At 38.4% G+C, this 15344-nt stretch overlaps 1 protein-coding gene across 4 annotated transcripts in view; it reads right to left on the reverse strand.

Moving 5' to 3' along the window:
- WDR37 (WD repeat domain 37) overlaps positions 1–15344 on the reverse strand; it is a 66320-nt gene that overhangs the window by 24411 nt on the left and 26565 nt on the right. For all 4 annotated transcript variants that reach the window (XM_073334473.1, XM_073334474.1, XM_073334475.2 and 1 more), the window contains 4 exons: positions 11572–11707; positions 9874–9945; positions 4873–4917; positions 2221–2297 (listed from right to left, as the gene is read on the reverse strand). In XM_073334473.1, the coding sequence (XP_073190574.1) occupies positions 2221–2297; positions 4873–4917; positions 9874–9945; positions 11572–11707 (330 nt within the window). The remainder of the gene's footprint in view (positions 1–2220; positions 2298–4872; positions 4918–9873; positions 9946–11571; positions 11708–15344) is intronic.

Below are 15344 nucleotides of genomic sequence, written 5' to 3' on the forward strand. Positions count from 1 at the left end.
ATGCTAGGAGGAGCATTTGTATAGATCTTTGATAATGGAAAGTGTCAAAACAAGTAAACCACCATATATCATTAAAATTTTCACCTTGAGTTTGGTAAAAATTTCCACTCAACCTTTGCCACTAGCTAAACTGACTGGGGAAACGGGCTCTCTCTCTCTGAAAATCTAAAATATATCCTTGCTAACTTGAAAGGGAATTTATATTTGCCATGACAGATCAGTGAGAAATTATCTGAAATGGCTGGCATTCAGACAGCTAAAAATGGAAGGTTACAATAGAAATACTGACAGTATTAACTACATATCCACTCATTGCTTGACTAAGTCACATATTAGCTCACTATTCTGTTTTGTCCGTAATTTATGGAACTAGGGTATAGGATTCTTTGCACAGAAATCCACTAGCAAAATATCCAGTTTAAACAGCTTTATTTTTTTAAGTAGGAGTATTTGGTTTGATAACAAGTTAGAGGGATTGATAAAAGGTTATGTGGTTAACAAAAATCAACAGAACACTAGCAATTTAGGTCCCAAATTTCAGTTATTAAAAAAAGGTTTTAAACACCTCTAGAAGTGTTTCCACTGAAATTTTAAACATGTCAAAGACACCACTGGAATGAAACATTCCTTTACAGTGTTTGTAATCGAAACACTACAGCATAAGTGCATGAGAATCAAAGTTAAAACAGACTAGTCTCTCACATCTGAAATCCTACTGTGCCATTATCACACTAACAATTCCTACATACCCTAGCCTCCAAGGACAGACTGGACATTAACCTGTACACCATCTAACTTACCCTATGCATAGGTCACAGATGTCAGAATGGGCCTGAAATCCAGATACACTAGTACCATAGACCAGAAAGGTGGGTGAAGATACCTCATACAATGGAAGACCATACCTTTAAGTTATACATGCAACAAAAAACTAGGGTTTCTTGTGTGGTAACTGACACATTTCAGCCTCAAAGGAAATGCCCACACAGCAAAGAAAAAGCCCGAGTCAACTGGCATGGCCCAGCCCCAGGTTTTCCTCTGCTGTGTTGACATACCCAAAATGTACAGCACATACAAATACCCTGATGGAGCTCAGCCTCATTAGATTTTGTCTGTTTGGCAGATCAAAGAAAACACTGCACCAGAATCTGTACCGTAGAACACAGCAGCTTTGTGGATTAGCAAAATTAAGTTAGCAGGTGTCTGTGATAACTGATAGTTTCTCCCTAGTTCTTGGCAAAGATTTAATAGCAAAAGACTGAAGTGAGACCATAATAACTAATATTACACTACTTTTAGAAAATGTACTACAGTACATCTGTATAATGTTTTAAAATCAAAAAATGTAGACTGAAACTGATCTATACTTACTAAAATAATGAAATACATAGAGGCGTTATCCTTATTATATTTGTTCACTTAGGCCCCAATTCAGAAAAGAACTTAAGCACATGCTTAACTTTAAAACATATATTTAAATCTCTTTGAGGCCCATACATAAGTGCTTTGCTGAATTTGCGACTTATGTAAGCCCAGATACTGTAAGACTCACTAAATGTGAGTAATTTTACATTTGTGAATAGTCCCATATTTAAGCATTTTCAGGATCAGGGACTAATTCAGAAAATTTGGTAATCCATAATAGGTCTCGCTGTTATTAGTACAAATTAGTGAACTGCTACTGAATTCAATCTAAGTATTGATGAATGGATACAAGATAAAGCTAAATCCTGAATACCAGTTCATTATTCATGCTAGTTAAGACTGATACATATGGACCCATAAACAACCTACTAATGTGCCTCAACAATTTTTTTTGAACATGGTTAGAGGTCCACTCAACTTTAATCTCATTTTATACAAACTTTATTAACAACTATATTTTGGATTACAATGCAAAATTTTACTTGTCACTGTTCTGTTTAATTATGCAATTCTCTTTATTTGGAAATTAAAAATCAATGAAGTCAGTTGCACTTTCAGATTCAGTGCTGCAATATGTGTCTTGGAAACACGAAAGGAAGACCACAGAAATTAATCTATTGACTACAGAGTTTTGTAATTGTCTTTTCACAAAAATGTAACATTTGGCCCAAATTTGAGTTGAAAATATCCCTTGAAATAAGAGTGTCTATTACACTTCTACATGTAATTATGTCACCTAAATTGGATGAAGTTGACCTAGGATCATTTTTTAGTCTGTGTAAGTTTATTGCTTACATTGCAGTCTGCTGTTGGCTGAGGCATGGGCAACTGTACCATATATCTCCAAATGTGAGCCGTCTGGTCTCCAGATGCTGCACAGAAATAAACTGAGTAAGTATATTTCCATAAACACAATACAGAAAATGTTTTGTTTTCACATTTTGACAACGCTGCATGAACAACACTTTTTTCCTCACAAATTTTGGTAAGACTCAGCATAAATGGTTGTTTCCAAGGCTTGACAGTTTGCTGAGAACATGATTCATTACGCAAAAGGGGAGAAGTCATCCAACTTAATTACTCTTAAAATGAAAACATTCACTTTCTTTTCGGGAAAACATACTGTTGAAAACAGTGTATACATGAACATTTTATTAGTCTTCTGTTCCAAAACACTAAGATGTTACGAGCAAATTTTAATATGGATTTTATTTATCAGTAAAACAACTGATGTGTCCTCAATGTTTTAGGAAATAAAAAGGAATTTTCTCCCCATCTTCTTTCCCATTGTCATCCAAGGATTTTTATCATCAGACACAAAAATTAAGTATGATTATAAGAAGAATCCAAACCAACAAATAGGTTTCTACCTTAAGTAGCTCAATGTAGCATCAAATTTTGTAAGGTTACAGACCTACCAGTTGCTGCAACAAGGAAAACTAAATCTTGATAGCATATGTGAATTAGAAACAAGGTAACTCTCACGCACCCGTGGCCTATACAAGGTACATTCCATGAGGATTTCAAGTTCTTATGAAAGTACACAGGATATTGTGGGATCTGCTGCCCAACTGTGTAATAAGAAAAGGGTACAAGCTGATCTCTGTTACTGCCCCTATGAGAAAGTATGAAGCAAGATGGCTTCTGGCTCATAGTGGACTCTCCAGCACATGTGGTTGGTAGATCTAAATGAGGAGTATTCTTTGGCATGTTTTTTCATGAGGATTTGAGGCCCTACAGTGATGCTAGAAGGAGGAGGATTGGTAGAAACAAGGGTACACTCAAGGTTGGTGTTAAAACTTTATCTGATAATTTCCTACCTTCAGCATTCTGGGTTTATTTCTTTCCATTATAAATTCACTTCATACTAGAGGACAGTGTAGAAACAGCTAGAGGTTAAGAACTTTGCCATTTTTCAGCATCCCATATCTCAAAAGTGGCTTGTTTGAGCAACTTCAAATTAAACAGAGAAAACTCAGCTTTGGCTTTTGGAGGAAGGAAAATGAGGTTTATAATTGCTACAGTATTTCAACCTTACTGCTATTAAGCCTCTACCAAACTCATGGCCATGAAGAACACGTCACAGACCATGAAATCTTGTCTCCCCTATGCAATCTGGTCTTTTGTCTACTTTTACCCTGTACTATACAGGTTTTCATGGGGGAGACCTGAAGGGGGTCCCACCCCAAAAAGGGGCTACTGGGTGGTGATGAGGGGGGGTTTTAGGGAGAGGAATCACAATGCTATTGTAGGGGTGCCACCCCTAGCAGCAGCGCAGAAGTAAAGGTGTCAATACCATACCATGTCACCTTTATTTCTGCGCTGCTGCTGGCAGCGGCGCTGCCTTCAGAGTTGGGCTCCCTGCCAGCAGCCGCAGCTCTCCAGCCGCCCAACTCTGAAGGCAGCACCGCCGCCAGCAGCAGCACAGAAGTAAGAATGGCAATACTGCGACCCCCCTACAATAACCTTGCAAATCCCCCCCACAGAACCCCGTTTTGGGTCTGGACTGCTACAGCTACACCACTGAAATTCATGATTTCAGATGTTTAAATCTGAAAATTTACAATTTTTAAAATTCTATGCCCGTGAAATTGACCAAAATGGACCTGTGATTTTGGTAGGGCTCTAGCTATTATATAACTCTAAGCTTGAGCAGATTCAACTATAAATGCTAGAGAAAATCCACCACAAAAGATTGTCTGGGAAGAAATATTTACTTTCATAGGTATGTATATGGTCCCCATAACCCTTGTATGCCTCCCAATCTTGAACATATTTTTCCTCATCACCCCTGTTTAACAGGGAAGTTCCATTATGTCCATTTACCTATAGGGAAGTAAGGCACAGAGATATTAAGTAACTTGTCCCAGAGGTCACACAGGCAGCCTGTAGCAAAACAGGCAACTGAATCCCCGTCTCTTGAATCCTAAAGCTAGCACCTTAACTCTGAATCATATGAACTATAGGATTAACCACATCCTACAGATTTGAACACGATGCTGTATTGATGATGTTATGGCCAATGAAAAAGTTGTCACACTCATAACATATATCAGCCACTATACAGAGAATATCATTCCATTATTGCCTTTTGAAGTCGATACTTTTTAATATTAATGAAGAAACTATCATTAGGTTTTTCTTTATTTGAAGAAAATTAGAATAGAAAATAAAAATGTAAAATGGCAATGAGATATTTATTATTCTCATCTGCATACTAAGGACTACTAGATATTTCCCAAATCAGAAAAGACATGATCTCTGCACCAAAAGCTTATTAAATTAGAATGAGTTAATAAATAGTAGGGAATTGGAGAGGGAAAGATGGGGATAACATCAAAAATATCTGCTACTCAGCAAGAGCTAACACACAGTGTTACAGTAAAGAGTGGTTTGTTTTTACTTTCTTATGACTAGCACAATTCATGAAACAAAAATTCTACATACCTGTAAGGGCTACTTGCTCCGTTGGATGGAACTTTATAGAATTTACTGTGTAAAACAAACCAAATTTTAGGTGAAAGTTACAGGAAAAAATCTTTTAGAAAAGAAGTCAGCTTAAATGGTAAAAACATTTGAACAGTCAAATTTTATCCTGAAGGCTTGTGATAAGACAGTATGGTATAAGTACTAGTCAGCATGGATTTGTGAAGAACAAATCATATCAAACCAACCGAGCAGCTTTCTTTGAACGGTGACAAGCCTTGTGAACAGGGGAGAAATGATGGATGTGTATATCTTGACTTTCAAAAAATTTTTAATAAGGTCTTGCATGACCTTCTTATATAAAAATTAGGGAAATACAACCTAGATGGAACTACTATAAGGTGGGTGCATAACTGTTTGGAAAACTGTTCCCTCAGAGTATTTATCACTGGCTCAGCGTAAAGCTGGAAGGGCATATCGAGTGGGGTCCGGTTCTGTTCAATATCATCAGTGATTTAGATTATGGCATAGAGGGTACGCTTACAAAGTTTGTGAATGTTACCAAGTTGGATGGGTTGCAAGAGCTTTGAAAGATAGGATTAAAATTCAAAATGATCTCGACAAACTGGAGAAATGGTCTGAAGTAAATAGGATGAAATTCAATAAGGACAAATGCAAAGTATTCCACTTAGGAGGTAACAATCAGTTGCACACATACAAAATAGGAAATGACTGACTAGGAAGGAATACTATGGAAAGGGATCTTGGGGGCATAGAGAATCACAAGCTAAATATGAGTCAACAGTGTAACACTTGCAAAAAAAAAAGGGCAAAACATTCTGGGATGTATTAGCAGAAGTGTTATACGCAAGACATGAGAAGTAGTTCTTCTGCTCTACTCTGCGCTGATTAGGCCTCATATAAGAGTATTGTGTCCATTCTGGGTGACATTTCAGGAAAGATGTGGAAAAATTCAAGAAAGTCCAGAGAAGAGGAACAAAAATGATTGAATGTTGAGAACTATAAGGGAAAGGGTTTGTTTAGTCTGGAGAAGACTGAGGGGAGCACATAAAAGTTTTTTAGTACATAAAAGGTTGTTACAAGGAGGAGGGAGAAAAATTGTTCTCTTTAACCTCTGAGGATAGGACAAGGAACAACAGGCTTAAATTGCAGTAACAGCAGTTTAGATTGGACATTCGGAAACACTTCTTAATTGTCAGGGTGGAATAAATTGCCTAGGGAGGTTGTGGAATCTTTGTCACTGGAGATTTTTAAGGACAAGTTAGACACCTGTCAGGGATTATCTAGATCAGGGGTTGGCAACTTATGGCACACACGCCAGTTTTTAAATGGCATGCTGCTGTCTGCCAGACCCCAGCAGACAGCAGCACGCCATTAAAATTCCTGCCCGGCCTGCTCTTTTCCGCCCCCCACCCACCACTCTCTCCTTGCAGGGCAAGCAAGCTCCCCCCACACCTCTTTTCCCAGCATGCTGGATTCCTGCACCACCTTCTCTCCCTCCCCGCGGCCCATCAGCTGATGGCCCTTGCTACCTAGGGGGAGAGGGAAAAGCGGAACCGAAGCACACACTCTGCTCTGGGGACCTTGTGGAGGGGGGTGGAATCAGGGATATTCCCTCCAGCCCCCTGCCACGAGCCGCTTGGGGCAGGGGGCTGGGAGCACCCCCACGACCCCAGCCCACACCCCAGCCCTCTGCCCTGATTCCTGCATCCCCTCACAGACACCCCAGCCCCCTGCCCTGAACCTCCACACCACCCAACCCTGACCCCTGCACCCACCTCACACACCCCCAGCCCTCTGCCCTGACTTCTGAACCCTCCTCTCACACACCCAGCCCTCTGCCCTCACCCCTGCACCCCCACACACCCCAGCTCCATGCCCTGACCCCTGCACCCCCCCACAGCCCCAGCCCTGACTTCGGCACCCCCCACACATACCCAGCCCCCTGTCCTAAGCACCAAACGGGAGCTCCTGCACACACACACCCCACATTCCTACCTGCACCCCTCACACCAAATGGGAGCTGACCAGGTAAGCGCTCCACACCCAAACCTCCTGCCCCAACCCTGAGCCCCCTCCCTCATTCTAGCTCCTGGCCAGACCCTGCACCCCAGCCTACTCCTTCACCCCCAGCACTGGTCTCAGCACACTCCCACCCTCATCTCAGTGCAAAGAGAGGAACAAAATGGCTAGAACCAGGGAGAAGGTAGGTACCTACCCTATGTGGACAGGGCCAGGACCCCTGACCGGCAGCGGACCCAGCGGGGCCAGCAGCCGGGACTCTGGCTGACAGGAGCCGGCAGACGGAACCCCAGACCGGCAGGGGATTGAGCGGCAGCGGGCTGAGCCACTCAGCCCACTGCTGGTCTAGGGTCCCGGCCGCTGGCCCCGCTCAGCCTCCTGCCGGTCTGGGGTTCTGGCTGCCAGCCTCCTGCTAGCCGGGGTCCCTGCCGCAGGCCCCGCTCAGCCTGCTGCCGGCCTAGGTGAACAGAACCCCAGGCCGGCAACGGGCTGAGCGGTCGGCGGTGTAAGATCAGCATTTTAATTTAATTTTAAATGAAGCTTCTTAAACATTTTGAAAACCTTGTTTACACACGACAATAGTTTAGTTATACAATATAAAGACTTATAGAGCGAGACCTTCTAAAAAACATTAAAATGTATTATTGGCACGCGAAACCTTAAATTAAAAAGAGAATAAATGAAGACTCGACACACCACTTCTAAAAGGTTGCCGACCCCTGATCTAGAGAATACTTAGTCCTGCCTTGAGTGCAGGGAATTGGACTAGACCTCTCGAGGTCTCTTCCAGTCCTACAATTCTATGATTCTAAAATTATTAGCCACATAAACCTAAGTAGACTAGTTTATACATAAAGATAAAAGTTTCTCACTGTGACTACAATTAAATAAGCCACCTAGTGGATACAGCAGAAATATGTAATGTTTAATGACATGAGCAAGTAATACAAGTAACCTCGGGATTCCTTATGACTGGCAGATGGACCTTTTTCTACTTTAGTGAAAATATCTTAAGATCCACATACATTTGCAGGACCATAGAAGTCTTCACACTCAGTGTTGAATAATGTAAGGTAATGAAGAACTCTTTATACTAGAGTTATTGTATTAAATTCATTTTTACGTTTGAACAAGGAATGTACACTAGATTTCATGCTAGCTTTTTCATCTTCCTCTTTGGCCTCAGTAAAGAATTAGTTGTTTGCTGAAGGACTTCAAACAAACAACTTCCTACAAAGTTACTAATAAGTGCTGGTGAAACATTATGTTAAATAGAACATAATCTTGCAATAGCAGAGGCCAATATTAGGCCTACCAAAGTAGAATGCCAATAAATCCTTTAGACTATGTTCCAACAGCTGAGGGTCAAACATATTTGTTCACTACACATTTCTAATAATTTTTTTTGTATCTGTATATTGCCCTTCTGAAATGCTTCACGAAAAAACTGTCACTTAGAGTAACTACTCTATTTAGTAAAAAGTTGTTTAATTTTTTAGAATGCCTGTAATTTAAAAATATTACGGAAATTTTTTAAATGAGTTCTTGGGGTTTTTGTAATACATTTACAAAGCTAGCCCTGAAATTGTTTATAATTATTAATTCACAGAATCAATTCCACATTGCAATGATTATTGCTGTTCTACTTCACATCTGATGTATTCCATTTTAATTGCTCACAGAGTATGAATTAAGAGAGTCATACATGTCAATGAGAATTGTATTAACATGATAATTTAGGACCTTCATCGTGTTTAAGTGTTCTGCATATAAACTAAATAAATTTTAATTTTTTGTTTTAATAAAATTGACTAGAACCTTTATAACTTTCACATTTAATTACTTAGTAACTCAAAAATGAACATCTGTAAACAAATGAAGTGGTTGAAACTTTCAACATGATTTTTATAAAAGCTACCATATCCCTGGCAGCTTGATATATTCAAAAGCCCACGTAGTAACAAAGCATGTTTTAATTACAATATTATTCATTTTTATATGTTTTCAAAAGAATCAAATACATTTAAGAGTTTACGCAGGGCAGGCATCACCTCCCATTATCAGGTTTGCCAGATGCTTCCCATCATATGACTCTGTTTTTGACTGCTTATAACTTTGAAAAACTAACTGTTCAGACTAAAATTTTCATGCCAGGTGTCTGCCTCCAAGTGAGTATTATTAGATAATTTCAGCCAAAACAATTCTGCAATTTCCAAGAACAAGGCTAGGAAAAAAAGATACATTTTGCCCACATTAAAAAAAACTGTCAACTTCCTTTGAGAAAAGCTAGCACTCTCCGCTTTGGTGCAAGGACTTGAAATTTGAGAACAGGGATGCCGTTATGCCAAGGATGTGCCGTTTGCTATTCCAGTGAAAATCCACCTGTGCAACCTTTATTTGTCTGCCTTGTGCATGTGCATTATGATAAGATGTGATTATGTAATTAAAGACTTCTTTTTTCCCCATCCGATCTCTTTCATTCAGTGCACAGGACAGACCTTTTTTGGTAATGAATCAGCATTGTGCAGCACTGTACGCTATTTTCTGTTGGACCTGTAAAATGGAGATAATATCTCCTCATCTCAATGGGGGATTGTAAAACTAAGTTCATGCTTGTGGAACACTCATATTATAAATTAAAGGTTGCACAGGCCATCTTGATTCTAGCATATTCTACATTTGGAGTGCATGACTTGGCAATCTTAATAGTGTTCTTTTAACAGTTTTTGTCTATATAATGTATTTTATTCTCAACATTGATAGAAGTATTTTACAGGTTAGCTTTAAAGAGGAGCATTGTCAGAAAACATTTTTGTAAGACAAAGATTAGGGAAGCTTTACAATGGAATTTTCTAATAGAGTTGGGAACATTTATAATGAAAGGCATTATAGAAAGATTAACATGTATGTATGTGTATATGTATACATACATATATATGTGCACCCAAACCCCACTCCAAGCACCTTGTATGCTCTTACCTGATCCAACATGCCCTACATATTTGACAAGGCACTTTCCTGTTTCTATACTCCACAGCAAGGCAGTATGGTCTACAAAGGTTAAAGCAGAAGCATTTGTAAGCATTTCAAGTATATGCAAAATTTTATTTTTCAACTACTATTATACAAGCCTTACAGTGAAAAGCATAATTGCTAGCAGGACAAATGAAATAAGCTTCAATTGACTAAGTACTTAAAGGAAAGCTGCATTGTATTTTCAAAGTTTCCATTCACTGCAACTTGAAAAAAATGGTTAGTGTCAATTATAAAATTTAACAGGAAACTGCTACTTTAAATTAAGTTAGTTTGAGATGAGTTTTGACAGGCATGTTCTACTTCTAGAAGTTGTATTCTATTACTTAGAAAAAGATGAATGGAACTATGTACCCATCAATTTTAGGCTGTTTTTATGCCTAAAACATTAAAAACAACTGAAGTGATGGGGGGAAAAAAAGTCAACTTAAACGGAACCCACAAGGGAGTATTTGCTTCATTCACTCAAGAAGGCCTTTCAACAGATAGGAGTCCTCAGATTGCAAGTAAAGAGCATCCAACATGATCTGTTGCAGAGATGCAACAAAAGGAGAAAAGATGTTTCTAAGTTCAATCAGGACCTAAAACATACAGGGCTTTGTAAATTAAAACAACTCATTTGTACCGAGAAGCAATACCCAGTTCAGTCTGTGGTGCACATATGGTAAGTGCTCCATACACTGAACACCACTAAGCATCTCCACATGCTGATCTACTCTCCAAGGTAACACCAATTAGAACATATCCAACCTAGAGGTAACAAAGCTTTACTTTCTCAGTGTCCGTCCAAGATAGGGGCTGATATAGAGGTGATGCTGCTGTTGCCAAAAAAATATTTAAGTGTGAACTGACGGCTGTAGTATCTGCCTCGCAACTGAGGGACAATATACATTAATAAGGTCCTCAATCTGTGATCCTTACAGATCTTCAGCTGCTTCTAGATGCTTAGGTAGCATCAAAAACCTGGATTACTTTCAACTGTATGCCTCAGACACCATACAATTAAATGTATGGAAGCAATCACTACTGCACCTCTGGATCCCACAGAAACAAAGAAGAGAAGTGTCATTAATGATATTAATGATACTGCTTCCCAAAGGGCTCATTAAACACACACAAAACCAGACACGACCTATTGTTAACTGTGTACATATAGCCTATCTCCCCCAATTGTAGTATCCCATGTGAGTACCCTCCAAGTTAACAACCACCCAAAATTACCTTATGGGACTTTTGAGAAAAGAAGGGAAAAAAGGAGCTCCCTAAATGATACTACATCCATTCCTTTTAGCACACTGAATTGCCATTAAATTGTAAGTGGATCACCGCTAACTCAGGACTGAAGGCTAACACGCAACTAGGATACTTGAACTTTCCCACATATATCCAGGCTAAACAGAATTTCAGATAAATTCATTTCATTTTGTTTAGAGAGTTTAAGCTCCTTAATATAAATCTATCATCAGGATAACTATCTAAACTACTTGAAAGGATAGTTAGCCAAACAAATGCAATTAAATCAAGATCTAAAATAAAAGACCCATGAAGACATTCTCATATATAGAACACAACTAAGCTTTCACTTATGCTTTAAATCGAAACACAAACATTGTGAGAGATACTGGAGTTAAAACAAAACATTACCAGCAGATGCCGTCCCCAACACCACTGGCTGAGTTTTCGTGACACTGACATCCCAAATACCATCCCTGTGGCCAACATACTCCTTCACCAGTTGACAGATTGCCCTCGATGTTGTAGTTTTGAAACTGGATACAATCTATAATAGCAGAAAGAACAATTTATTTTTCCTATCAATCGGCAGATAATTGTTAATCACCCCCCAAAAGGCACTATGCACAGCCTTTGTTAACATAAATAGATAACATTTTTCTCATAGTTCATTATTTATCAAGAGTTTCTTGACCTTTAACTGCAGGAAAATAAGTCTTTTGATGCATATGCTCTCAATGTTTTCTTATGAAGACAATGGGACACATTTTGTCCTGGGTTAGAATAATGCAATACAAATGAGATGGCACAGATACCACAGAACAGAATTTGGCCCAATGTCTACGCTTTCCATTCAGTTTGGTAGGAGGTCCTTGGTTATAAGAATTTCCCTTCCCCTCCCCACAAATGGGTATGTGCCTGAGGGTAGCTTATATTTTGCTGTCTGATGTGAACTGTATTGTATAATATAAGTCTGGGAAAATTTGTTTTCCATACAACATGTAGAGCTGCCAAAAATGCGTAAAAAAAAAATTCCAAAAATGTTAAGCCACTTTTCTTCAAAATTGCAAAACAATTCAATTAGTTTTAAGTCTTTAACATTTTGCAGTATATAAGAATTAACCAGGAAGCATATGCAGGCAGTTCAATTTGCATGATAATGAAGCATTCTTTCACAAAAGTGCCAAAAAATCAGAGGCTAACCAAGTTATATCTGAGCCACTTGCTGGTCACATTCCCTTAGATTCAGTGCTGTTAAGAAGAACATTTTATTAAATCAAAATTAGTATTTAGATAAGTATTAACAGAACAAGAAAGCAGATAACAGAACCAAGAGAAAAAATACCCATCTTACAGGAAAATAAATGATTATATTAGTGCAGGAACGCTGAACACAGTGGTGACCCATCCATATTAGGGTATCTGAATCGGATAAATTCCAGATCAAAGGGAAGTGGAAGCAAGATAAAAATAAAATTTGCCTTGCCGGAGCATGACAGAGACATGCTGAAACTAAGCATGTACAAACAGAAAATCCCCCAACATAAAGGGGATAAAAAACAAGCTTCGCTCATTTATGATGTAGGCACTACTCCTTCATTTTCACAAACTTTGGAGCTTATTTAACAAGTATACTATGAGGAAGATGGCACCCCAAAGTTGGGTACAAATTCTGTAAATAATATATCCTGAAAAAATTCTTAAAATTATAATTATGAACAGATATTTTAAGTTATGTAGTCAGACACTGGTTAATTGAAACCCTAAAATGTCTGGAATTAAAAGCAAATAGGATCTTAAATAATTCTACATTTCAGCTACAAAGAATTTCCTCTATCATAGGTTTTACTCTGGAAAAATATTATTACTAAGAATGAAGTCCTATTAATCTGTAATGACTGAACTAGACAAAGACATGGAATTCAAATATCATGTGATAAAACAAAGTGAAATTGTTCCAGGAAAGAGACTTCATAAAAACAGAAGAAGCCTGGAAGAATATTGAGAATTAAAATATTCCCAAGGTTTTTTTTGCATGTTGTCTTCTAATGATGAAATTCTCTATAAAGTCAAAATTTAATAGTTAATAAACAGAACAGCTTCAAATCAACAGAAGCAACAATCACTTAAGGATGCATTTAAAAGGAAACAGGTTAATCCTCACAAAACAAGGTAGAGATTAGTAGTTTAACCATACTGCAGAATTAATCAAAAAACCTTCAAGACAATCTTAAAATGCAGCTTTCAGATTTAATATACTCCTTAAAACAAAATGGAGCCATGTATGCAAAGCAGAATAGTAGAAGGAAGTTACAGAAAAAGGACTAACATACCTCTCAACTGTTCATTATTTCAAAGTTACATATATACACACCTTTCGGCTCTTGAGCCCACACTGCCCCCTTGAAGATGCCATTACAAAGTAACCTAGGCAAAGTTATTTTATCTTCAGTTTTTGAAAATGATTCTGTCAGTTTAAGTTCTTATGCATTTTCTTCCCATTGTCATTAAAGTCTCTCTGGAAAAGAGCTTCAACAAGGCAGGCTTGTCAAGCCATGTACTTAGACACATCATAGTTTGAGCATCTGGCATTTGCCTTCATTTTTAAAGCCCTTTTTAGTAGTCATTGCTATATTCTTCTGTTAGAAAAAGCCTTAAATTACTTACTCTTCAAGAGTAAGAATTATGTAAAAAATGGTGCCCATAGAGAAGAGCTAATTATTTACCTTGTAATACTGCTTCTCTGAAAACCATTTGGCAGAAATTCACTGATCCACTTCCCACAGATTTGATGGGCTTGTTTCAGGTGGTGTTTATGTTTGAATTCTAAGTTTGTGATTCTGAGCCATGATTTTTTCTATGCAGGAGTTCTTTGAGGATTGTCTTAGTTTTCTGGAAGGAGCCTTCCCAGCACCGCACCACCACCAATTAAGAATTGACTGTAATTTTCAAACACAGTAGCTGACTCTCCTCAGTTGGGTGTGTGGCCAACACTGATAGTTGACTTGCACCCAAGACCACTATTACTGACTTAGTGATAAACTTTTAAAGCCTGGGCAATTTTTACTGTGCCACATTTGGGAGCTAAAACTCAGGAATAAGAATTCTGAAACAAATATCTTTACAGGAGAGATAACAAATGAAATCTGTTTTCCTTTGCTTTCTCCCACTTCAAACACAGGTGATTTTATTTACTGGAATATTTTACTACTACTTCCACCTCCATGAACTACGGTGCAAAGAGGAAGCAAAAAAGTTATTCAAATACCACTGAATCGATTAAAAACCCTTTTCACAAGAGAAAACTTTCAGATATACCTTACGTGGATATTAATTTAAGATTTACCTATTAAAAATATGCCCTGTCACTTGCTATTTAAGATACTTTAGATAAAGTCTTCTTTCATAGAACTGCTCACTTTCACCTTCTTGATCTTGTATTGACGTCTTAATATCAAGCCAGTTACAAGTTATTTCCATTTCGAAAGGCGGATGTCAAAATGGCACTTAACTACACTACAGCATCAGTAGAAAGAAGAATGAAGAACCTGATCAGTCAAGCCCAATACAGCAGTCTGACACTTAAAGTGGAAAATTGAGGCTCCATTCCCTCTGACTTAGCCATGCAGTTGCTATCCTACAGCTCTTTGGCAGATTCCCCTAAGGAGTTTGAGTGCAAGAGAATTTTATTTAACTTTAATTTTTTTTATTTTTTACAGATATTATTCTGTATATCTTTCCTGAACTTCTGTCTCTAAGTGCACTGTAGTTTCTTTGTTTTACAGAAGCCAAAGAGTGACTACATTCCCACTCAGAAAAGTGACTGTTCAAAATGAGCACACTCCCACAAACTGCAGAGGTTAAACTCAGCAGAACACAGTGGGAAGAGATGCTACTTCCAGTGCAGCCTTTTTTACTCTTCTGATTCATTGTTTTGTATATACAAGCAAGAGCAGTAAATGAGTAACAATGAAGAGTGCGAAGTCTTCTGACATGGTACAGTTGACAGATATGATACCCATGAAAAATTATGAGATTCTGCATGTTCCACCATTCGCCACTACTTAGCTGTACATGCATATTGGCACACTGGGAAGCAAAGCAGTTACCCATGAGTCTCCACCCCATATTTCCCAGCTTCCCACGTAGAAGTTGCGAGGTCCACCTGCTTTGCCTGGGAAAGA

The sequence above is a fragment of the Lepidochelys kempii genome, chromosome 2 (genome assembly GCF_965140285.1).
Source record: "Lepidochelys kempii isolate rLepKem1 chromosome 2, rLepKem1.hap1, whole genome shotgun sequence".
NCBI lineage: Eukaryota > Metazoa > Chordata > Testudines > Cheloniidae > Lepidochelys > Lepidochelys kempii.